General features: G+C 38.5%; 1 protein-coding gene across 2 annotated transcripts in view; it reads right to left on the reverse strand.

Moving 5' to 3' along the window:
• Positions 1–23,859: 23,859 nt before the first annotated feature.
• The window catches only part of ift81 (intraflagellar transport 81 homolog), a 102,544-nt gene continuing 99,127 nt past the window's right edge, over positions 23,860–27,276 (reverse strand). Inside the window, exon 19 of one of the 2 annotated variants that reach the window (XM_060843990.1) lies at positions 23,860–24,605. In XM_060843990.1, the coding sequence (XP_060699973.1) occupies positions 24,423–24,605 (183 nt within the window). In that variant the 3' untranslated portion in view covers positions 23,860–24,422. The remainder of the gene's footprint in view (positions 24,606–27,276) is intronic. The other variant, XM_060843991.1, reaches the window with a different exon arrangement.

The raw sequence follows: 27,276 nt of genomic DNA on the forward strand, positions 1-27,276 counted from the left end.
GTAAAGAACCTGCCTCTGACATCTGTCTTACATCTATCACCCCTCAATTTGTAGCTATGCCCCCTTGTATAAGATGACGTTGTCATCCTAGGAAAAATACTTTCACTGTCTACCCTATCTAATCCTCTGATCATTTTGTATATCTCTATCAATCCCCTCTTAGCCTTCTTCTCTCCAATGAGAACAGATCTGAGTCTCCCAGCCTTTCCTCATAAGGCCTTCCCTCCAGATTAGGCAACGTCCTGGTAAATCTCCTCTGCACCTTTTCCAATGCTTCCACATCCTTTTAATGGGGTGACTAGAACTGTATTCCAAGTACAGCTGCACTAGCATTTTCTATAGTTGCAGCATGACATTACGACTCCAGAACTCAATCTCTCTACCAAGAAAACCTAACACACCGTATGCCTTCTTAACAGCACTATCAACCTGGGTGGCAACTTTCAGAGATCTGTGTACACGGACTTAAGATCTCTCTGCACATCCTCACTACCAAGAATCTTTCCATTGACCCAGTATTCTGCCTTCCTTTATTCTTAAATAAGTTAATCACCTCACATTTATCTGCATTGAACTCCATTTACCACCTCTCAGCCCAATTCTGCAGTTTATCCAAGTCCCCCTGCGACCTGCAACATTCTTCCACACTGTCCACTACTCCACCGACTTTAGTGTAATCTGCAAACTTACTAACCCATCCACCTATGCCTGCATTCAAGTCATTTATAAAAATGACAAACAGCAGTAGTCCCAAAACAGATCCTTGTGGCACACCACTAGTAATTGGACTCCAGGCTGAATATTTTTCCATCAACCACCACTCGCTGCCTTCTTACAGAAAGCCAGCTCCTAATCCAAACTGCTAAATCACCCTCAATCCCATGCCTCTGTATTTTCTCCAAAAGCCTGCCATGTGGAACCTTATCAAAGGCTTTACTGAAGTCCATGTATACCACGTCAACTGCCCTACCCTCATGCACATGCTTGGTCACTTTCTCAAAAAACTCAATAAGGTTTGTGAGACACGATCTGACCGTGATGAAACCATGTTGACTATCTCCAATCAAATTGTTGCTTGGTAGATGATTATAAATCCTATCTCTTATAATTCTTTCCAAAACATTTCCTACAACAGACGTTAAGGCTCACTGGTCTATAATTACCTGTGTCATCTCTACTGCCCTTCTTGAACAAGGGCACATTTGCAATCCTCCAGTCCTCTGGTACTAAACCTGTAGACAATGATGACGCAAAGATCAAGACAAAGGTTCCAACATCTCCTCCCTAGCTTCCCAGAGAATCCTTGGATAAATCCCATCCGGCCCAGGGGACTTGTCTACTTTCAGTCCTTCTAGAATTGATAACACCTCTTCCTTACTAACGTTCCAGTCTAATATCCCATATCTTATTCTTCTCCTCGACAATATTCTCCTTTTCCTGAGTGACAACAAATGAGAAATATTTGTTTACACCTCTCCGATCTCCACAGGGTCCATACACAACTTCCCACTTCTGTCTTTGACTGGTCCTATTCCTATCCTAGTCATCCCTTTATTCCTCACATACCTGTAGAAAGCTTTAGGGTTCTCTTTTATTCTACCTGCTAAAGACAGTTCATGTCCTCTCCTTGCTCTTCTTAACTCTCTCTTTAAATCCTTCCTAGCTAATCTGTAATTCTCCATCAGTATGGGTAGAGTTGAGATTGACAGTCAGAGATTCTACAACCAACCAGGAAATTACAATCCATGTGTTAGAGACCACAGGATTCAATGCTTGAGCCTCAGCATTTTACAATTTCCTCTTAGATTTAGGGAAAGTATAGACTTTGGTATCACATAGAGTCATAGAGATGTACAACATGGAAACAGACTCCTCAGTCCAACTTGTACACGCCGATCAGATTTCCTAACCTAATCTAGTCCCATTTGCAAGCATTTAACCTACATCCCTCTAAACCTTTCCGATTCATATACCCATCCAGATTCCTTTTAAATGCTGTATTGTACCAGCCTCCACCACTTCCTCTGGCAGCTCTTAAAAATAAAGGTTTGCCCATTTATGGTAAAGATGCAGAACGATTTTTTCCCGTGAGGGTTATGAGTCTTTGGAACTCTTTTACTCAAAATGTAGTGGAGGCAGAATCTTAAAATATTTTTATTTGGAGCTGGATAGATGCTTGCATAGCAAGGAGGTGGAAGTAGGATTGTGGAATAATCAAATCAGGCAATGGCTTCAGGCGGATGAGTGGCCTGTTCCTCATGTGTATGTTCATAAAATCATCATCCTGTGCCACCTTCTCTATATATGCATGAGGGACCCACCAAAGTGAGACTGTCTGTACTGACGGATGGTGCACACATAAATTCACAAGTTGTGGCAATGTTTTTCCTTTCACAGCTCTAGGTTGATGGAGGGAGTGGGGAGGCGGCCATGGGTTTGACATTTGAATCTGGGGGACATACACAGAGATAATGAGAACAAGCCTACAGGAGAAGAAATAAAAGTACTGAAGATACTGGAGACCTGAAATAAAACAGAAAGTGCTAGAGAAACCCAACAGGAGCAGTAGCATCTGTGGAGAGAATAAAACAAAGCTAATATTTTGAATCGAAAAGAGATTGAACAACCTTTCTTTCAAGTATGAGGGTTACAGAATGTGGTCATCCGGAAAGCAGCCCTGTACTGCTGGCTGGTTATACACTCAACTAGTACATGTTTCAACTAGTGAGTATACTCTAAAGGCAACATTCTGTTCTCAAAGGAGATTTCAACCTCATCATACAGAAGCTGCTACTGATTGTGAGGGAGGTGGCTACAAGGAGAATATATAAAGCAGCTCAGCAGATAAAGTGTTCCCACTGTCTTCTGATGCAGCGATGAAGCATTAATACAGCTAACAGTGGATGGTTTTAAACTTGTGCTTCCACTGCTCTCACACTGCCACTGTCCTCATTGCTGCCTTTCAGCCAGCCAGTACATAATGTAATCTCCTCATTTACATATGGTGCCTGAAGAATCAGATGTTAGCAGCCAATGGCTGCTGCAACATTGGAAGTCCTGGTGAGTTTAAAAAGCCTGTTCCTTTATCCACTCTCCTGGAGTACTCCGTCTCCTTCCTGATGCAATGATAGGTGGTGACTGGGGAAATGTTGGCTGTTAACCTCTCTGAGGTAAAAACAATGACTGCAGATGTTGGAAACCAGATTCTGGATTAGTGGTGCTGGAAGAGCACGGCAGTTCAGGCTCCTTGGAAGTTAACCGCTTTGATTTAATTGCATAGAAGTTCAGAGAGACAGAGGCCACCAGCAGTATCATCCACAACCTTGTTGTGCAGTCGTTTTTCCTAATGATGGAAGCAGCACAGTTCAGTGACCACCTCCTTGGTGGATTGTATATGCTTCAGTTGTTGCTCCTTGCTGAGTTGGTGGTGGATGTGTTCCGTGAGTATTCTTGGTGTAGATCCTGCAATTGTAAGCTCCCTTCCTCTTACTCTGCATCAAATGTTTCCTCCCTGCAGATACCTATTTCTTTGTCACATGCAACCCGAACGGGCTTGCAGCCTCCAATACGCCAGCTGACTTTCTGTTCACAGGGCTACCACTGATCTCCGTGGTTTGATACAATGTCTTCAAAATCTAGAGTCTACAAAGCCATTCTACAAAATGGTGTTTTCTTAATCTTACCAAGAATGAAAATAATTCTAATAAAAATATCTTTAAAAAAAAGAAAATAATTCTAACACATTGGGTAGCCGGTCCTTTAAATAATGTCAGATGAAGGGATGTTTTGTTCCTTCTGCCTGTTAAAACTATGAATGAATACGAGTGGCTATGAACAAGATCATAAAACATCCATTTAAGATAAAAGACGAAGAGAATTTATTTCCTGTGAGGGTCATGGGTCTTTGGAACTCTTTTCCTCAAAAGGTAGTGGAGGCAGAACCTTTAAAAATTTTGAATATGGAGCTGAATAGATCTTGTGTGGCAAGGAGGTGAAAATGGGAATGTGGAGTAATCAAATTAATGATTATCTTATTGAATGGCAGAGCAGATTTCAGGAGGCTGAGTGGCCTTTTCAAAGAACCTGCCCACATGCATGCTCCTATGCACAACATGCTCACACTAGCGACCTGACAATCAGGGAACACTGCATGAGTTGCACCAGAGGTTGCTGGAAGTGGTTTGGTAACTTTGCAGCATTAATATTAACAACACTAAGGAGCCCAAATATATATCCTAGCTGACATTGTGGACCAATTATATAGGAAAAAGAAATTTATAATCTGTAGCCCTCTTTTCCTGTTGTGCATTGGTTCAGTTTCACAAAACTCTTAACAACAAACATCAACTCCTAATGATACTCTGCAGGGAAATAATTGACTAAATGACTGACACTAGGCCTCTGAAATTTATATTTTGGACTGGCCACCTGGAAGCTGCAAGACTAACCCTTGCCTCCCTGTGGCTTCTACTTCATACCTGTAATTTGTTACATTGGAAATCACCACTGGAGCACTGCCTTCTGCTGAGGTTACCTTTATTTTAACGTAGTGGATGGAAATTCAAGTTGTGATGCAAGGAGGTGTTAAAAAAATACTAACAGAACATTGGCACTCTTCAAACTTCAGTATCACAGATGTCTGCATCATAAATATGGTTATGGGAAATTAAATAAATATTTCATTGTCATTGGTAATAAGGTTTCTCAGTGTGCTGTGCACAAAAGTATTAAATTATAAATAAATCTTACAAATCTAGCTTCAGGATACAAACCCCTCTTCAAACACAGTCAATTCCCCCAATGTTTCTTCTATGGAATATTTTGCATGTTTCAAATTAAAGTTGTGTTTCTATAGCACCTTTTACAACCATAGAGTATTCCAAACAACTTTATAGCCAACGTATTCACAAACAAAGTAAGATCCACAGTAATATTAGTGAATAGCAACAAACTTTATTGAATATAACTATATACAGAACATGATAAGTCAGGACATCTTACTTGGAGCCTTACAGACTCCAGTTTAATGAGGTCTGATGTCACTAAGACTTAGTTCCTTGTACAATGTTTGTGTAACTGTACTTTGAATAAGAATTATTTAAAGTATTCGAATCACTTTATGCCAAATAGTGTTACAATCAGGGTAAGAAGGCTGATTGGCTCCCCTCTTTTCAACCTCTTCTTGGTTGGTCACAACAAATATTACAAATACCCATTACAACGAATGAGTGTGAATAATATTTCTCCATTTTGTTTATGGTGAGAATTCAGTTACAAGGTCAATATTAAAGCACAATACAAGAATAGTTGGGAAAAAAGAAGCACACACAGTCCATTCTCACTCTTTCTGTTCTGACGAGGATTTAAAACCGACTTTTGATGCTAACAGTTGGTCTTGTTTGTTGGGCTGTGCCACATTCCCACATTTTAACCCCTCACTGCAATTTTAAAATGCAGGTACATGATTCAGGCATTTAAAAACAATTGACTCCTAGGAGATTGGTAGTGATTCTTTGAGGTTTGCTCAACCCAATTCGGATCTTTTCCTTGGATCTTTCAGTGGGTACTTTGGTGTTTCACTCACTGCTGGATTTATGGTGGCTTCCACCTGTGGGGTCTGCTAAATTCTCTTTGTTTTTCCCTTAGTCTTGGAAACTGGTATTCCCCTTGTAGTCATGATTTGGAGATGCCGGTGTTGGATCGGGGTGTACAAAGTTAAAAATCACACAACACCAGGTTATAGTCCAACAGGTTTAATTAGAAGCACACTAGCTTTCGGAGTGTCGCTCCTTCATCAGGTGGTAGTCTACCACCTGATGAAGGAGCAACACTCCAAAAGCTAGTGTGCTTCTGATTAAACCTGTTGGACTATAACCTGGTGTTGTGTGATTTTTAACTTGGTATTCCCCTAAAGTGATATCTTCCTTCGAACAATATTGCCATCAGGTGGATGTTCAGTTTCTTCCATGCTCTCCTGTAGGTTTTCTGCTAAACTTTCATCTTGTTATCACCTTTCTTACCTTGCTTTATAGCTAAAAGCCTCGTTCCTGCTGACTTAACTCCTTCTGGATCCATCCAACCCTTTCTGACACTTCTGGCTTGACTCCAACCCTTTTAAATCCAGTGACCTTTTCTGGGCTACCAAAAGGCTTGAGACTTTTACTCAAAACCTCTCACAATTCCCAATCTCTCTGAACTTTCTACTGGTTTGAGTGACCCTTCCTTAGCCTCTCCAACTCTCAAGTTTGTTGATTCTGCCATTTGGTGATGGTTCTCCCCAGTCTTGTTGGGCTGTTCGATTCTATTTGAGGAGTCTTTTTTGCAACTAAATAATTCACCAATAAAACATCTATTTCTGTTACTGGCAAGCTTGGGACATTCCCTCCTGTTATCAGACCCACAATACATTTACTGTCTAAGTAAACGTCAACCAGTGGAATTTTTAAAACTCTTTTTCATGACCCCTTTCAACAACACTCTGAAAGATAACTCAGTCTCCCTTTTCTCTCTAGCGTTTCTCCAGGGATTTTTGCTCAGTCTTATCTCTGTCTGTCCTATCTGATGTGTGTCTAGAACACAGCATCACTGAGTTTATGAATCTGTAATAACTCATAATAATCAGCAATTGTTGTCTATCTCATTCCTACTACCTTCTGTCCCTCAACATGAGTCTGAATAAAAAGAATTTTGAGCTTTCGAAGGAGAATTATCTCTCATAGGTTTTCATAGGTCGTTTCAATTTTAAGTGCCTATACTCACAAGTCAAAGGCAATTTCTGTTTTCATGGCTTTTGGGCAGAATGCTGCCTCTTAAGATATCCTTTTTAATTCTTCGGAGAATTAATTTCTTTCACAAAAATTATTTGATCCAGCCTATTAAGAGCATCAGCAATAATTATGGACATTTTAGCATTTTTAGTCTTAGAGACTCAAGATAACCTTTTCACAATAAACAGCTTTTGAGGGAACAATTTGTTTCCTCACTATGATCCTTCTATCAGTCAGTGGCTTCTGATAAGCCCCCAGATTTGTTACAACCATGTGAGGTGGGGTGATTTTTAACCCCTCTTTGTTGGCTTCAACAAATATTATTTATTTACTAACATTTTCAATCAAAACATAATTAACTTGATCAAATGAGCCAATTTCAAGATTTTATTTTACTTTTATAGCCCAAAACTGATAAAAATGTGACATCAAACAGACAGAACATCAGTAATAGACTTAAAAAGTGGGAGGTTATCTATACATATCGGAGGTTAAAGGCAAATACAATTTAAATTTATTGAGTCCTTGATCAGTGAGAGTGAAACACTAAATAAAATCAAAGAATCGTGGATGTTGGAAATCAGAAGATAATCAGAAATTGCTGGAGAAACTCAGCAGGTCTGGCAGCATCTGTGGACAGTAAGCAGAGCTGATGTTTCATAACATTTGCAAGCTATTGAAACGTGCTTTGCTTGTATATTCCAAGTCTAGCTCCATTGCCATTGTCAAACTGAATGTGCTGCTCTGTCCTTTCATTTCCCAATATGTGGATTTGCCATGTAAGTGAAAGTAAAATGAGAGATGCAAATTTCTTGATTAAAATAATAATTCTGATGCAGCCATTTTTGTATATTTAATGGATATTTCCTGAGCTTGACTAAAAACAATAAATGTTAGAGATCACAGCAGGTTAGACAGCGTCCATGGAGAGAGAGCAAGCTAATGTTGAGTCTAGTTGACTCTTCATCAAAGCTGAAGAGTTTCCTGAGCTTATCATGTGATCATGGCAGTCATCTTAAACAAGCAGTGTCCTGTTTAAAACCATTTTTAATTCATCAAGGCGTCATGTATTAAAGTAAAATTATGACAGTTGACTATTGATAGTTCATTTCAACACATTTTACTGCGGGAACCACAGAAGCCAATTTCAGCACAGCCAGTTCTCATAAACAGTAATGAGAGAAGAAGTGATAAATCTGTTTCTGTGATGCTGATTGACGGATAAATATTGATCAAGCTACCTCTCCTGCTCTCCTTCAAAATAGTGCCATGGGGTACTTCACAATCTAAGAGGGCACATAAGGTCTTAATTTAGAGTCTCATCTAAAAAACATATCTTCCAAAGTATCAAACACTCTCAGTATCGCATGAGAATGTCAGTTTTGATTTTGTGTTCAGGCCATGGAGTGCAATCTTAAACCCATAGTCTCTGAGGCAAATTGCTACCAACCGTCCTTTATTTGATGGTGCTATTTAAATAGGAGTTGTCTGTACAACGACCAAAAATATTAAAGAATTGTTAATATGAAAGAAGCAATATTTTGTACATCCATGAATAAAAAGTAACTTTATCGTGTATTAATCTGCAAAGTTCTAAAAAAGGTAACATATTAATCTTATTATGAAGCAAGCTGCAAACAAAAGCACATTCCAGCTGTGTTTCATTACTTGTAATATATATCCTGAGTTACTAAGTATCACTGTAAAAATAGGAAGCAAACAGTTGTTGTGATAAATGATCTGTTTATGAGATGAAGGAACAAGACTGCTGCTTAGAGATACATGGAAGCCTCACCGCTTACCCTTTAAAGATTTCAGCTTAAGTACAGCTGTGGCCCTGAACTTGTCTCGTGAAGTATAAAGTCTGCATTTGCAGTGGTAACTTCTATAAAGTGAAATAATGGAAAGATGAATCTGATGGAATTCTATTATGTAGCAAATGATTGAAAGCCCCCCCCCCAATTTTGTTTCAAGGTTAAGGGATGAGAATGGAAGCAGCTTAGTCAAGGAGGATTTGTTGAATAGCACAATTAGAAAATACAGAAAGAAATATCCTTCTACTTATGGTCTAATTTTTCTGGATTAATATCAGTACTAATAAATGTAAATAATACTAAAAACAGAAACCATGCAAAACAGTATAAGAAATGTTGAATTCATTTTGAAAATACATATGCATTGGAAAATGTTAAATTCATGATTGTTCTTCAAATACTGGATCTTAACAATGGAGCAATCAAAACTACAAATGTAAATATAATTTATGTAAAAAATATACAGCACATTAGACATATTAGTTGACATTTAAAGCCTCACAAATTAATCCAAAAATGGGAGGCAATTTATGTGTTGAGTAAGGAATATGAACTGCAAGTGTAGATGTGGATAGACAGCATTTTGAAATGTCAAAAACAAACACCGTTGGTTCATACAAAAATTATGGGGCAGTATTTATTGAATGAATTAATCATACAACCACAATCAAATCATTTTAAAATTGTTAAGTTAATTGTCTCTACGATTGACTCAAAGAGTTCATCAAATCCATTCCGCGTCACTTTGGCTGTGGCATAATTGTATAGAGCCAACTCTGGGTCAGCTATGGGGCTTTCACTTTCAGAATCATTCCTCCAAAACAAGTCCCTGTCTTTTTCATCCATTGAATTGAATATTCTGCATTTTTTTGAATGATATGATGATATTTGGGCCATGAGATAAACTAATATCAGCCCATAATTTGACAATTAAACCATGAAACATCATATTCATTTCCACTCTTCATGAAAGTTTTACTCAACCAACCATGCATCTTTCATTTAATCACAAACATGATCCTCCAATGGTTCGCTGAGGAATGCATTCAAAGATTAAACCATGGACATTAGATCTCTTGGTATTATTTAATCACAGGCACTTTTTGAAATGAGATCTGAATATCTCCCACAATAATCAGGGCAGCATGGTGGTTAGCACTGCTGCGTCATAGTGCCAGAAACTTGGGTTCAATTCCTGCCTTGGGCTACTGTCTGTGTGGAGTTTGCACATTCTCCCCGTGTCTGCATGAGTTTCCTCCGGGTGTTCTGGTTTCCTTCCATAGTCCAAAGATGTGCAGGTTAGGAGAATTGGCTATGCTAAATTGCCCATAGTGTTAGTTGAAGGGGTATGTGTAGGGGAAATGGGTCTGGGTGGGTTGCTCTTCGGAGGGTCGTTGTGGATGTGTTGGGCCGAAGGCTGCTTCCTCACTGTAAGTAATCTAATCAACCACATTCCTTAAGTGTAGGCCAGTAGCAAGCCTATTATACATGACTGATCTATAACTTCATTCCATCCTCAAACATTGCTGTTGTCATGCACAAATACACCTGCAAGGAAGTTGAATGTTCTCAAGGTTTTATGCTTGAAAATTACTACTTAATTTCATTAGCCATGCAGACCAGCACCACTGTGAATCTTGTATTCACATGTGCTGTAGTTTTTTGAACCCTTCCACTCCACAGTTCAGTTGTTGGGTGTATCAAAAATCATTAGTATTTCAATCATGTTTCAATATGACCTAATGGATACAGTGTTTTTGCTGCTGTCTGATGATGAATTACTGGAAATTGCTCTTTCTGGTAGAGGTCTTTTGGTAATCACTGAGGAAATGTGGATTCTGCCTTAACACTAGACTATTTAATTTCATAAAGTGGCAAAATCAATCAGCTTTTGATCTGAATTTTTTTTTGTCAAGATTCAAGCTGGCCCACACAAGTGCAGATACACGCAATGCTTTCTGGTGACAATGTAATCATTTCAACAATGGAATAGAATTCTTAAATTTCCGTACATCATCTTTGCAACATAACTTGTATTACCTGCTTGATTCCATGTGCCAACTTACACTCCAAAGAAAATAAACCATACATTTCCAGGCTATAATAGTGAGGCAACTGCTTATGCAATCTAGCATATTTTAGCTGAAGGGGGAGGAGGGGAGAAACCTGCACATTTTGATATACAGTATTTAGTTAACACAGTTAAGAATGAGAATATGATAAGAACGTGTATTATTTAGAACTGACAAGGACCTAAGTAAAATTATTATTCTGTTTTAGATCCTATGTATAAAAATGTATCAGAAAGTTTTTCAGATATCAAGGATTAATGTAGTAGGTGAATTGACATGGGATGCAATTACATATTGCCTCAATTTAAAGAGTGTTCAATTTAAAGAAGTTCAATTTTCCATGCTTTAGAGATTAAACACTCCGATTACCCACCAGAATTTTCATGAAACAAAACCATACAGGAGTGTTAGATATAGCTTATGGCTTAGCCATATTTGTATGTGGTATGAATTAACATCACAATACAGGAAACATTGAGTTCAGTTTCCTTATTTATTTTCTAGTTGTTTTTACTTCCATACATTAAGAATGGAACCAAACATTTGGGGCTTCCGATTATCTGTCAAATTCTATTTTCCACTGGTATCGCCTTCAATTATTTCAGGTGATGGAGACTTCAGCACAAACCCAAATTTTTGGTGGCTATATTTTTCAAGGCAACTTCAAGGCCATAACTGTGGTCTAAGATGGAAAACATAAAAGGTGAACAGTAATTAGATTAGATTAGATTACTTACAGTGTGGAAACAGGCCCTTCGGCCCAACAAGTCCACACCGACCCGCCAAAGCGCACCCACCCAGACCCCATTCCCCTACATTGACCCCTGCACCTAACACTACGGGCAATTTAGCATGACCAATTCACCTAACCTGCACATTTTTGGACTGTGGGAGGAAACCGGAGCACCCGGAGGAAACCCACGCAGACACAGGGAGAATGTGCAAACTCCACACAGTCAGTCGCCTGATGCAGGAATTGAACCCAGGTTTCTGGCGCTGTGAGGCAGCAGTGCTAACCACTGTGCCACCGCGCTGCCAAATGTAATGTTTTTGTAGAACTCAAAAATCAGCTTGTTTCATTGACTGAAGCTGGGAAATGTTTATACGGATCATTGGAACATAAAAAATGAAAAACCAAGAAAAAAGTGAAAGGGAAATAAATATAAACAACAATGTAATTTCTATCAGTTTGTAAGCATTATTGATATATGCTTCAAACTGATATATAACTTGCGAGGATAGTGTTTCATATCTATACTACAAACTGCATTTAATACATGTAGAGAATTATAATCTATAAAGTTTAATAATGGATCACTATTAATGGGTAAATGAAAAATACTGGCTTTAAAAACCACATTGTAAATCAAATCTTAGTCTCACATGTGGCATGGTGGTTCAGTGGTTAGCACTGCTGCCTCACAGAGCCAGAACCAGTGACCTGGGTTCAATTCCACCCTCAGACAGACTGTCTGTATGGGGTTTGCATGCTCTCCCTGTGTCTGTGTGGGTTTCGTCTGGGTGCTCTGGCTTCCTTCCACAGTCCAGAGATGTGCAGGTCAGGTGGGTTGGCTAAACTAAATTGTCCGTTAGGTGGGTTAACCAGGGAAATGCAGAATTATAGGGTAGCAGGATGGGTCTGGGTCGGCTGCCCTTCGGAAGGTTGGTGTGGACTTGATGGGCTGAATAGCCTGTTTCCACATTGTAGCGATTCTATGCAGCTTCCAACAGATAAACTATTTAATAGGAAAGAAGTTTGCAAACTAAGTAAGTAGTTTTATTTATAAAATATTACTGGGTGTATTCATTATGTTCTATTTGAACCTGCTCCTGGTAAGCAGGTGCTACTGGTTTATATAAGAACTGATGGAGCAAATTGCAGTTTACATCTGATATGGAGTGGCATTGCGACCAAATGAAGTCCTAAACTGGCAAAGCTTCTCTGACCAAGGTCATTTTCCTCGTTGTTTCCAAAAATACATTGGATACAAACGTAACTTGAGCACTTTATTGAATGTTATATGTAGAGGGTGTATAGTTTCAAGAAAATACTTTAAGTTGATGGAATTGGATCCCATTTTATTGCATATGAAACTATGTTACTGGCAATAAATTATTTTTACATAGTAAAAAAATCTGCTGCTTTCATGTTTAGACCTCTGAGATTGTGTGACCTCATATTGCATGTGAATATCTTCAAAAAATATTTTTTTCACGTAACTTAAACACACAATAAACATTGATTATGAACTTTAATTAAGATTTTGATGATTAATATCTAACCAAGTATATTGGCAGAACTTTTGTGTGACTTATTAATAAATAGAGCACTTATGGCAAGTGAATATAACATTAGATTCACTTTATGCAACATAATCAGTGCAACAACTTTGAACAATAATTCTCAGTAACAACTGGTATAATAGTACAAATTGCTTTATTTGCATAAAAATAGAGTGAAAGCTTTGATCTTTTAACACTGTTTCAATGGAAGCTTATTTTTTTAAAAAGTATAAGAGATAAGCAAACTTGATGTGTAATATTCCACATTATTTAACTTACCCTCTGCATACCAACCCTAAGGTCAACATAACAACAGGGAGATCACTAGGGATCCCCATCCCTTTAAGGTCTTTTCATATAGTGCCAAATGGTTTCCTCCATTTTTGTACACTATTTATAGAGCCATTTTCCACTTATAGCCATCTTCAGGTCTTTTCAAATTCAGATAGCAATGAAGCAGAAGCAAAAGCAGAAAGATCAATCTTCAGACAAAGCCAATGCTCCTTGAATGATAAAAGAGATAGACTAAGATGAAATAGAAAAGTTGAATGACATGGTCTGCTGACATTAATCAGAGAAACGTACTCAGCTTGGATTTATAATGAGATGAAATATATGCTCAGATTAAATGACATAACTAGATTGGTTGAACATATACAGGGGAATCAGAATAACCAGTATGACTGTAGTACCAGGTTCCAAGATAGTCAGCTTTCTGTTGTCAGTGATGCAAACAGATGATAGATTCCAGGCACTGTGAAGCAAATTATATAATTTATGTATGCATTGATTATATAAGTGAAAACTTCACAGGCATCACATGGACCGCATTTAGTTAAATATGATTTACCCTTTACAAACTTGGGCTAATTTTGTTTCAATAATCTGTATTAATCAAAATTACTGTTAATTTTGTCCCAAATTATTGTTTCTTAAAGCTTTCCCACCAGTAAGGTTAAACAGACTAGCCTGCAATTACTGGGCTTATCTTTACACGTGTGTACCCAAGGGGGCCGAACACAGGGTGTTCATAAGAGAAGAAAGAAATAAGACAAACAAAAAGAGAATGCGAGAAGAGATTGAAAGCTAACCTAAAAGTAAATCCAAAAGTCTTCTCTAGAAAAATAAATGCTACGTTGTGGTAACAGAGAAGTGAGGCTAATTAGGTACCAAAACAAAAGCACAAAAAGGGCTTTATGCATAGAGATAAAGAGTGTGATCAAAGTACTAACTGAATACTTTGCATTGTCCAAGAAGCAGAGATAGTTCAAATATATGATGGACCAAAGATTGACAGAGGACAGATTAGACAGGCTGGATGTACTTAATGTCAGTAAATCACCAGGATCAGATAAGATGCATCTGAGGCAAGTTATGGTGGATACTGTAGACATTCTGGTCATAATCTTCTAATCCTCATCCTCAAATATGGAGCAGTGCCAGAGGTATTATAGGCCAGTCAGTTAAACCTCAGTAGTAAGAAAGCATTGAGAATTGATAATCCAGAGCATAATTGACAGTCACTGATAAAAATGTAGATTATTTAAAGAATGCAGGCACAGACTTATTAAGAGAAACTCATGTTTAACTAACTTGGTTGAGTTTTTGACTATAACAATGTGATATACATGGTCTTCCATCAAACATTTGATACAATTATCACAAAAAAAGCTTGCCAGCAAAGTTACAGTCTATGAAATAAAAAGGACAGTGGATATACAGTTGGCTGAGTGACAGGGAACAGAATATCAGTGAATGACTGCTTTTTGGACTGAAGTATAATGGGATTTCCCAAGAAATGGTATCAGGACCATTATTTTTCTTGATCTATGTTAGTGACCCTCAACTTATGTGTGCTGAACATAATTTTAAAATCTGTGAATACCACAAAACTTGAAAATATTGTGAAGTATGAGGAGAATGGTGATTGATTTCAAGAGAAGAAAGGTTGCTGGAATGGGAAGACTCCTGTTGGATTAAATTTATCACAGGGAGGTGTAAAGTGATAGATTTGGAAGGAAGAATAGGGGAGTGAGTACAAGCTACAGGGGATAGCGGAGCAGATGAGCCTGTAGGTATAAATGCACACATTGCTGAAGATAGCAGGTCTGGTTGAGAAAACATTGATTTGGTAATAACAATCTTTGGCTTTATAGATTAAGGTGTAGAGAGCACAAGCAACGCTTATTGTGGACTATTATAAAACATTATTTTGGAATAACTTGAGTATTGATTCCAATTCTAGGCACTGTAGCTTAACAAAGATGTGTAGGCATTAGTAAGAATGCAGAAAAGATTTAGGAGAATGACTTCAGTGACATGGATTGCATAAAGTGAGTCTATTCACTTTTATAAGAGATTTGATAGGAGTGTTCAAATCATGAGAGGTTTGGGTGTAGTAGATATGGGGAAATAGTGCCCATTAACACAGGGGTCAACAACAATTAATGGTATTTGGCAAAATAACCAAACACTTAAATCAGGATAAATGATTGACACAGCAAATGGTTAAATTCTGGAATGCATGAGCTCAGCGTGTGGTAGGAAGATTCAATTGTAGCCTTCAAATGTAAATTGGATAATGAACTGAATAGAAAAAAGTGGTAGATCTTTGGGGAAAATGTAGGTGTAAACTTTACAAACAACTTGCAGCAGCACTTCCATTTATCTACTATTTCCAAAGACCTGTTACCAATGTTGGCATACACTAGAGAATTCATTCTATGTCAACTGAATTCAATCTACGGCTTTCTGAAATTTCTTACATTTTAATCAAGTATTAGGTGATACACAAACACAATTTCGGAGTCTGTGCAGTTAATAAGATGAACATTAGAAAATGTGCCAAGTACTTTCACCCAGTCTTTCTTGTTCCACATATTTGTTTAATTAGTCTCTCATGTACCTTCAGCTGCCAAGGTCCTGATCTCTGGAAAAAGATATACTCTGGCTTTCCTCCTCAAAACACTGCTGAAAACCTTACTCTTTGACCAAGCTTTTGGTCACTCAACTTCCAGATACATTTAATTAAATTAATTGAGCTTTATAATGAGTTGTTGTTCACTATTCAACATGACTGCTGAAAGTATCTGTGCTATTGTCCACTTTAAAATTTGCTATCAAATTGATTTCAATGGAATAATTTCCCAGAGTTATGGGCTAAATGGATGCGCACCTAATTCAAAATCAATTTACTCTTCTGTCATCTTCCAAGAACATGATTGCAACGTCTCCTTTTCCTTAACTTCAGATTTTTGACAATTCCATTCTGATCTAAGTTTCTTGGTCCTAAATTCTTTACAGTTAAGCGGATTAATTCTATTTCTCTGTCTGTGCATTTTTGATTTTTAATTGTTGTAGTTACTTATTAATTCATTTGTTTTGAATTTTACTGTAGAGTCATAGAGCAGTACAGCATGGAAACAGACTCTTCGATCAAACCAACCTAATGTAGTCCCATTTGCCAGCATTTGGCCCATAAACTTCTAAACCACTCCTATTCATATACACATCCAGATGCCTTTTAAATGTTGTAATTGTACCAGCCTCCACCACTTCCTCAGGCAGCTCATTCCATACACGTACCACCCCTTGCATGAAAACGTTGCCCTTTAGGTCCATTTTAACTCCCCCCATTTCCGCCCCCCACAACCACCTTAATCTATGCCCTCCAGTTTTTGACTCCACTACCCTGGGGAAATACCCTTGGCTATTCACTCTATCTATGCCTTTCGTGATTTTATAAACTTCTACAAGGTCACCCCCTCAGCGTCCAACGCTCCAGGGAAAATAGCCTTTCCCTGCAGCTCATGCCTTCCAACCCTAATCTTTTCTGAACCCTTTCAAATTTCACAATGTCATTCCTATAGCAGGGAGACAAGAAATGAATACAGTATTCCAAAAGTGGCCTAACCAATGTCCTGTATAGCCACAACATGATCTCTGAACTCCTATAATCAATGCACTGACCAATAAAGGCAAGCATACCAAAAGCTTTCTTAACACCTGTGACTCTACTTCCAAGGAACTATGAACCTGCACCTGACGGCTCTTTGTTCAATAACACTTCCCAGGAACTTACCATTAAGTGTGTAAGTCCTGGCCTGATTTGCTTGTCCAAAATATAGCACCTCACATTTATGTCATCTGATCAAGATCCTTCTTGGCTGTCCATTACATCACCAACTTTGGTATCATCTGCAAAATTACTAATTATGCCTCCTATATTCACATCCACATCATTTATAAAAATAATTATAAGCAGTGGACCCAGCACTGATCCTTGGGGCACACCACTGGTCACAGACCTCCAGTCTGAAAAGCAACTGTCCACCACTACCCTCTGTCTCCTACCTCTCAGCCAGTTCTGCATCCAGATGGCTCCCTGCATTGCATAGGGTCTAACCTTACTAACCGGTCTACCATGTGGAACTTTGTCAAATGCCTTACTTAAGTCCATACAGATTATATCCACTACTCTGCCTTCATCAATCCACTTTGTTACTTCTTCAAAAAAACTCAGTCAAGTTAGTGAAACATAATTTCCCACCCACAAAGCCATAATGACTATCCCTAATTAATCTTTGCATTTCAAAATACATGTAATTTCTGTCCCTCAGGATCCTCTCCAACAACTTGCCCACCACTGATGTCAGGCCCACTGGCCTATAATTCCCTGGCTTTTCTTTCCCACCTTTCTTAAATAGTGGCACCAGATTAGTCAATCTCAAGTCTTCCAGCACCTCACCTGTGACTATCGATGGTACAAATATCTCAGCAAGGGGCCCAGCAATCACTTCCCTAGCTTCCCACTTCTAGGGTTCACTTAATGAGGTCCCAAGGCAAAGCCATCTCACATCCCCTTGTTGCCCTCCTATTTTCCCTCTGAAGTATACTTAAATCTGTAAATCTTCAAATTCATTTCTGTTGTGATTATAACAATGTATTTGCAAGTCTTTTACTTATATTACAGTAAAAAAAATTGAATCCAAAGATGTAGGTGACTCCTTGCTCACCATACAAGCATTGTTATTTGCTTCAACATTGAGATACATTTCTGAATATGCCCAGATAACCAACGGAAAATACTTTACACTGATTATTTTTTCCACAGATTACACACTGTACCTGTAAAGGAACTTCTGTTTAGAAACCTGGACAGTAACATTGCTACATTATGTCTTTGAGTTCAAGTTCAAACAAATTTATCAAACAGCACAAAAAATTGCAGTAATATATTTTTTAGAATAATTAAGATTTGCCAGCTTTTTAGGAAATAATAAATAATTCACAATTTTGTGAATGATATTGATAATTTCCTTACAGGCTTTTCTTCAACAACTGTAGAAGTTATTTGGTTTGACTTACTGATTTGAAAAAGACAATGGGATAAATATCTTTGAAGCAGTAACCATGGATGTACATGATTTAAATAAGGCATGCTGTACAAAAATGGGGCTACTATTCAAACTCATAAAATGCTTTCATTCAAATAGTTACTTGGTTCATCCATTGAATATATCAATAGACAAACTGATTATTTGCTGAAAAAAAACTATTGCATTCGGTTAGAACATGAGACTATTTGTAATTTTTTATGTACTTCAGCATTTAAAAGGTCAGAATCAAATTTAAAATATTCTAATTTTGTTACAGATTCTCTTCAAACACAAACCAGCAATGAGGGAGCATTCTGTTGTCGACACATACCTTCAACTCATGAATCTCAGTATAACCTTTTCAGTAAGGTGTGTAGGTTTCCTCAGGACACAATTTACAGGATTCTGAACATGCACTTAAGTGGATCTATTTGAAGGAAGATCTAGACATTGCTTTCACAGTGCTGTGTCACATCCTTTACATATATTTTTTAAAAGGGATAGAACAGCTCAAATAGCATATATAATATGTCAGGTATAGACAGGATAGATCGAATGAATTTTTAGAAGAGTATAAAGAAAGTAGGAGTATACTTAAGAGGGAAATCAGGAGGGCAAAAAGGGGACATGAGGTAGCTTTGGCAAATAGAATTAAGGAGAATCCAAAGGGTTTTTACAAATATATTAAGGACAAAAGGGTAACTAGGAAGAGAATAGGGCCCCTCAAAGATCAGCAAGGCGGCCTTTGTGTGGAGCCACAGAAAATGGGGGAGATACTAAATGAACATTTTGCATCAGTATTTACTGTGGAAAAGGATATGGAAGATATAGACTGTAGGGAAATAGATGGTGACATCTTGCAAAATGTCCAGATTACAGAGGAGGAAGTGCTAGAGGTCTTGAAATGGTTAAAAGTGGATAAATCCCTAGGACCTGATCGGGTGTACCCTAGAACTCTGTGGGAAGCTAGAGAAGTGATTGCTGGGCCTCTTGCTGAGATATTTGTATCATCAATAGTCACAGGTGAGGTGCCGGAAGACTGGAGGTTGGCAAACGTGGTGCCACTGTTTAATAAGGACAAGCCAGGGAACTATAGACCAGTGAGCCTGACCTTGGTGGTGGGCAAGGTTGGAGGAAATCCTGAGGAACAGGATGTACATGTTTTTGGAAAGACAAGGACTGATTAGGGATAGTCCACATGGCTTTGTGCTTGGGAAATCATGTCTCACAAACTTGACTGAGTTTTTTGAAGAAGTAACAAAGAAGATTGATGAGGGCAGAGCAGTCGATGTGATCTATATGAATTTCAGTAAGGCGTTCGACAAGGTTCTCCATGGGAGACTGATTAGCAAGGTTAGATCTCATGGAATACAGGGAGAACTAGACATTTGAATACAGAATTGGCTCAAAGTTAGAGGGTGGTGTTGAAGGGTTGTTTTTCAGACTGGAGGCCTGTGACCAGTGGAGTGCCACAAGGATCAGTGCTGGGCCCTCTACTTTTTGTTATTTACATAAATGATTTGGATGCGAGCATAAGAGGTATAGTTAGTAAGTTTGCAGATGACACCAAAATTGGAGGTGTAGTGGACAGCGAAGAGGGTTACCTCAGATTACAACTGGATCTGGACCAGATGGGCCAATGGGCTGAAAAGTGGCAGATGGAGTTTAATTCAGATAAATGTGAGGTGCTGCATTTTGGGAAAGCAAATCTTAGGAGGACTTATACACTTAATGGTAAGGTCCTAGGGAGTGTTGCTGAACAAAGAGACCTTGGAGTGCAGGTTCATAGCTCCTTGAAAGTGGAGTCGCAGGTAGATAGGATAGTGAAGGCGGCGTTTAGTATGCTTTCCTTTAATGGTAAGAGTATTGAGTACAGGAGTTGGGACGTCATGTGCGGCTGTACAGGACATTAGTTAGGCCACTGTTGGAATATTGCGTGCACTTCTGGTGTCCTTCCTATTGGAAAGATGTAGTGAAACTTGAAAGGGTTCAGAAAAGATTTACAAGGATGTTGCCATGGTTGGAGGATCTGAGCTACAGGGAGAGGCTCAACAGGCTGGGCTGTTTTCCCTGGAGTGTCAGAAGCTGGGGGTGGGGGTGACCTTATAGAGGTTTACAAAATTATGAGGAGCATGGGTGGGATAAATAGACAAAGTTTTTTCCCCTGTGGTCGGGGAGTCCAGAACTAGACGGCATAGGTTGGGGTGGGAGGGCAAAGATATAAAAGAGACCCAAGGGGCAACTTTTTCACGCAGAAGGTGGTACATGTATGGAATGAGCTGCCAGAGGATGTGGTGGAGGCTGGTATAATTGCAACACTTAAGAGGCATTTCGATGGGTATATGAATAGGAAGGGTTTGGAAGGATATGGGCCAGGTGCTGGCAGGTGGGACTAGATTGGGTTGGGATATCTGGTCGGCATGGACGGGTTGGACCGAAGGGTCTGTTTCCATGCTGTACATCTCTATGACTTTATGACTCTAACGTTTACAAATGATTTCTTTCCAGTGAGCAAATGCAAATTGGAATTATAAGGATACAACTGGCCAGATTTTCAATGACTTGTGATGATGAGGCTGGAGGTGAAAAACAGGAGGCAGCTATCATCAATCCAGCTGCATAACACATTCTCAACACTGCATGATTAAGGAAGATTAGGACTTTTGGTAAGAGTCATTACCTATTTCCTGAAAAGATGCCTGTCTCCAGAGTGACCAACTGAAGTGGGCCATTGTGGGGGGGGGGGGGGGGGGGAAGACGATGTAAGGGAAAATCATTGTCGAAAAAGCATGGAATTGGAAGGTTCTGGCAGAGTTGTAGAAGACTGGCCCCACCTCGCCAATTTCATTGACCCTGGACATAACTCATAGCCACCACCACTCCAGATTTCAAGGTCCATCTGCCATACCACCCCACCCTGAGCTGGGTAAGGCCTGATTGCTGCTTCTGCCAGCCTGGTTCACCCTCCCCCACCATCTCAGCCAGCTGCCAAGGGGAAACAGCTCTCAGGGTAGAGTTGGTGCTGTTCTACTGTTCCTGTGTAGGGTCGGCTCTCGTATATGCACAGATTTCGAATGAAATCTGGGAGTAGAAATCCAGGACAAAAGCAGAAATTGCTGGTGAAATTCTGCTTTCTCTCCACTGCTGCCAGACCTGCTGAGTTAACATTTTGAGTCCAGTGACACCATTGGAACTAATAGCAGCTAGGAGAAAAATGGTTTTTATGTTGAAGACAAGGTCGGGGATGGGGAGGCGGATAGTGGGAGACAGAGCCCAGAGAGAGAGAGAGAGAGAGAGAGACAGAGAGAGAGAGAGAGAGAGAGAGAGAGAGAGAGTATGTGATATGGAAGGAATAGTATGGACCAGGCCAGAACATCCTCAAAACATTTCAAAAAATAGCCCAGATGCTAACTTTGCTCATTGCTTTAAGCAGGCATAACATGGATATTCCAGGAGAGACGCAATTGGCCAAACCACTTAGTTTTGAACAAAACAGAATTTATTTACAAGACTGAAACACAAACAAGAGAGAACAGAATACCAAATACCTTAACCTATCCTAAAATCTGGTCAGGCAGCATCTGAGCAGCAAGAGAATCGACCCACATCTCTGCTTTCTTTCCATTGATGCTGCCAGACTTGCTGAATTTTTTCCAGCAATTTCTGTTTTGGTCCATGTAATGTGAAAGTGAATAAAGAGTGGGCCAGAATAGGTTGACTGCTAAAAGTAACCCATGTCATGACAGGACCAGGTGTGAGGGTGGGTTCAAAAAAATGAAGGATGGAATTAGACTATAAAGTTATTGAACTCCATGTTGAGTCCTAGATGCTGCAGAGTACCCAAGTGGAAAATGAGATGCTGTTTTTTTAGCTTGCGCTGAGGCTCAGGGTTGTTTCCGATCTCCTGCATCTGCAGTTCTTTATTCTATTTTAGTAAAAATGCAGGGTGAGTTTCCTGGAAAGGCATGATTCAGAAAGATTATGCTCAGGACGGTGGTCACTTTGCCAGGCAACCCTATAAAGCATTCAGCAATCGTGGCCACATCCCAGAAGCTGAACAGAGAGGCATCGCTTAATTGGGAAGCCTTCACTGCATTAATCTCACCTTTGCTCTTTACCTGATCAGGTGGTGAATGGAAATAGAAACCCACTCACTGTCCCCTTCATGTGTCGGTAGCTCCCACCAAAGACAGTGGGCGCAATCTAAAGATTTCTGGAAGTCTCTTATTGTCCTGTCAATGTTTGCGGGTGCAAACAAGTGCAAACACTCATTCTGAAACTTATCATAATACTACAAAACAGCTCAATCTGCAGATTCACTGTTCCCACAAATATAGTTGGGATGTTACTCTATCACATTTTGTATGGAGAAGCATATCAAAGTCTTATTCGCAAAGTTTTAACAAACATATTTAAAAGACAGCAAACAGAGACAGTAAAGATTGCCATGTGCTTATGGGGAAAAGTGAATCTGGATTATCGTTCTATCAGTTTCTTGCCATTTTATTCTGTTTCATGCAATCAGAATGACAAAATTAGAGCTTGAAGAGGAGCTCCAAATTTTCAGATTATTTAGTACAATCAAGTTCCCATTGCAAATCATTGCAGATTCAGTGATGTTGAATCCAGTATATTTCCTGAGAGACATCTTTAATCTGAAGAATAATTGGCAGCGACATCTGCACTCAATAATAGGCACAGTCTAAAAATTACTCCAAAAGAAGGCTGCAGTCCCAACTGATTGACTTATTTTCAGCTGTTAAGAATATGGCAACTGGCTCCTCTTTGACCATTATACTTAGGACCAAATAATAAGAATTTATTATATAAATAGAGCTTTACTTGCTTAACAATTGTTATGGCCTGCATTTTGAAAAAACACAAAATCCGGCATTTTCATTAACACATAAATCATGGCTCTTGTAATCGTTCGAATAATCATTAGAACTTTAGCACTGTTCATATTTTTGATGTACTAAAGTTGAATACAGCCACTCAGGGATGAATAAACCCAATAATTCTGATCAAATATTGAAATAGAATTCAAGCTCATCTGCAACAATGCTGATTATAAATATTCAGAATACTTTGCAAGGCAATATACATACTAATTTAAATTATGCTATGAAACCATAAATTTCTCCCCATGAAAGCAGTGTAGGATTAAGGCACTAACAGCTCTCTTGTACGACACTGAATTAGTAATTGTTCTTGACCATGAGCACGAGCAAATTATTTGCTTGTGGAAAGAGTACATCACCAAAAGTAATCATGTTCACCTTTGAACAGGTATGAAGGTCTTTTAATGAGGACCAGATTAGGGGACAGTTGTCATTTTTTTCCTGCTGTTTAACTTGGGAACAACAAAGTTATTCTTAAGTGCTATCATCACTGCTGTTCAGCCAATTTAGGTGACAGCACAAAGGTCAATCCTGGGAGTTCCTGTGCTATAATACCCTCAGAACACATTTGAGATATTAGTGAAGACTCATGGTTGCAATTTTGTTGATATTAGTATGGTTGACTTATTTTTATTAAAACACAACTTTGAAAATCATACATTTCACTGTTTTCATGAAGAATATTTTGATGTAGTTAAGAAATCTGTACACATGTTTGTATTTTCAATATTTGACTGCTTAACACATTTCCTATGAATAAGCTTCAACATTTATTTTCATTCACACTCTGGTCAGGTTTTTTCTGAGTTGGCCTGAATTGCACAGCTCCTTATATCTGTTTCTCTTTTTCAGCTGATGAAAGACAATGTGGCATAGAAAAATGATGTACAGTAGGTATGATCACTACTCCAGTCTCCTGAGGTACCCTAATGAAAAGACAAAAAGTTCTATTCCTGCTTTACCCCATGAGAACACAATGTTGTTACGGAAGAGCTGGTGGATCATCAAATTTGTTGTTGCAAATGGGACTTTGTCGGTGCTAATTGCATACAAAACCTAAGTTACTAAACAATTAATTGCAAATTTAGAATTCGGTATATTAACTAAAACTAAGAATCACTCAAAAATAGTTGAAAAACTGTTGAAAAAGCCCAAGACAAAGAATCTTAAGTTTTTGAAGCACAATAAGACAAATCAATTACATAATTCACAAGATCAATCTGTCCTCTCCTCCTTCCTGTATCACCTGACCAACAGAATTCTGGTGCTGCTGTCTTTGAAAGCACTGTTTCTTGCATTCCATCAGTTGCTCAAAATCTCTCCACATTTTAACCTGCTTCATGTTTGGCCCATGGCTCTCCCGCACAGCTTTCTGCTTCTCACGTAGTTTCTATAGTGGAAAAGGAAACAACGTTTCTAAGATTATTACAAATGTTTACAGTACACAAACAAACTGCAGTCGGTTCTGCTACAACGTGTTTCTTCAATGCAAATTGGCTTTAACGAAATTGAAGAATTTAAACTGTTACTTGTAGAATGTGAACTTTCCTTACCTCTATTGGCAGTGACATGATTTCAGCTTCATTAGTTTAAAAGACACGGCTATTGCACGATTTTCTTATAACGAGAGATCGCACAAGAATGGAACTATCACGTTATGTCAGAACTGATTGTACAGCATGAAATACAAAAAATGCTGAACAATTCCTCACATATGGCTTTGCCCCTAAGATCGCTATGACGAAGCCTTTGGTTATCTGAGGAACAGATGATGGATGACAAAGATCTTAAATCTGGTACCAAGCTCAAGCTCATGGTCTACAAGGCAGCAATAATACTACTCCTCCTGTTAATGTTAAAGATATGAACAATCTATAGCAAACAACTCAAACCCTTGAGAAATATTGCTGGCAATACTTGTGCAAAATCCTGCAAACCCACTGGTAGGACAGGTGCTCCAACATCAGTGTTCTCCCTCATGCCAAAATCCCCAGAGTCAAGGAACTTACTACAGTCAATCAGCTACAATGAGTGGGCAACATTGTTCTCATGACCCAAGGCTTCCAAAACAAGCTCTCGACTTGGGGTGTATCTGCAGCAATGGTGATACTTTTGATGTTTCTTTTCTCTGGTAAGTTGGGCAAATTGGTTTTCAGCTTTAAAAAGTCCATGAACATGTTAGGTCAACCAAGATGTTTTATGTGACTCATTGAATCTTTGAGCAGAACTACATGACTGATGCTGTAAGGCAATTCAAAATATTGCTGGTCTCAGAGGAAGTACAGTAAATAATACTGCTCATTGGCAAAGACGCTAATCATTACAAATGAGAATTCTACATTTATTAATTTCTCCACTTGCACAGCACCATCGGCACATTTTAAGAAATGCTTATTGCCACCGCTACTGTTGAATTGCTTCCTCATTCAGCTGAAGGAGCGAAAACAATATACTGTAATGTCACACTGTTATTGACAACGATAGTGTTGAGTGACAGTGATAAAAGATTAATCCCATTTAGATGATCATAGCACAGATTCTAGCATGTTGGGATCTGTATATGGAGTATTAATTCTGAATGTGCTATACAAACCTGAAATTTCACATGACGACTTTGGAGATACCAGTTTGAGTACTAGAGTTCCAGAATCTTTTTTAAAAAAGCAACATTACACTTTGAAAAACTCAAATTGATGCCGTTTCCTCTATTTGCCTCATTTTCCTTTTTTTAAAGCCACAAACTGGCAAGGATTCTTTTAAACTGTTGCATGCTTGTCCAATAGGCAACAAGATATTAATTTGTAGTAATTATGAGTATAATAATGTATTTTGCATATTCCATTTATTATTTATTTGGTATATGACACATTTTTGTTATATAGGTCACTAAACAACTGTTTTATTTAATTGTCTGAACAACATCCTGCAATCTAATTCAAGCATTCTGATGTAATTCGTGTCCAACATTCATCTTCCAACCAACTTCCCTATGCTGAAAAGACATAAATAAAGTCGTGCATTGCACAATTTTATTACTGATTGATCAATCCAGTGCCAGATGGCAAGCTTTAGTTGGTTGAAAGACATTTTTATCAGTATCCATTCATCTGTGCAGTAGTTAGCTCTTATAATTAAATAACACCACATTTAGCACATTACATTCTTGGTCCTGGTTATCACAAGGATTGAGATCTACTACATTTTGCATTAAGGTCCTTAATTTTACATTTTTGTCTGGGAACCTTGCAGTCACTAAATAAGTAACATACTAAAGTGGATTGTTACCACATTAGTTCATAGCACAAGATTATGCTTACTGCAACTACCTCAGTTTAAGTGTGCCAATGAAATATGGCCTACATTAGGTACTGGACATTACTTTCAGTTGTTCCTTCAGGAGCAACTAAGATTTGTAATGAAAAAATAGTTGTTCTAAATGATTTACCCAAAATCTGATTTATCAAAACAGGAAATTGTCTAAAAATAATTTTCTGAAGCAATTTAAATATCATGAAGCAATATTTAAGTTTATATTTTATGCATACATTTCGATGCCGCTGGTGAAGCAATTGATAAAGTGAATATCTTTCTATTTTAAGGCAAATTATGCAAGCTTAAGTCATGTATATGTAACCATCACCTTTGTAAATTTATTACATATGCTGTTCATCCCTCCTCACTTGTTTGCAACACAATTTTTAACAGAGTAATATTTGAAATTTGCCTCAACCACAATTTAAACAATATCACCTTTATGGGAAAATGTACAGGAGAGGTACCATATTATCATAAAGCCAAAAATTGTTCACTAATGCACTGCAAAGAAGAAAACCTGTCATCCCCACTATCAGGCTTCCAGTGTCTCAAGTCCACATTACATGACTGCTCTTAATGACCTTTGAAGTGGTCTATTAAGTCACTCACTTACAAAAACAAATTGCTTTAAAGTACAAAGCATTCTCCAATCAAGCTGTTCCAGCTCGCTGACAAAGCGAGCATTTACCTGACAGGAAATTTGTCTCCGCTTCCTCTCCTGGAACAACACTTGAACTAATCAAAGA

The sequence above is a fragment of the Hemiscyllium ocellatum genome, chromosome 24 (assembly GCF_020745735.1).
Source record: "Hemiscyllium ocellatum isolate sHemOce1 chromosome 24, sHemOce1.pat.X.cur, whole genome shotgun sequence".
Classification (NCBI taxonomy): Eukaryota; Metazoa; Chordata; class Chondrichthyes; order Orectolobiformes; family Hemiscylliidae; genus Hemiscyllium; species Hemiscyllium ocellatum.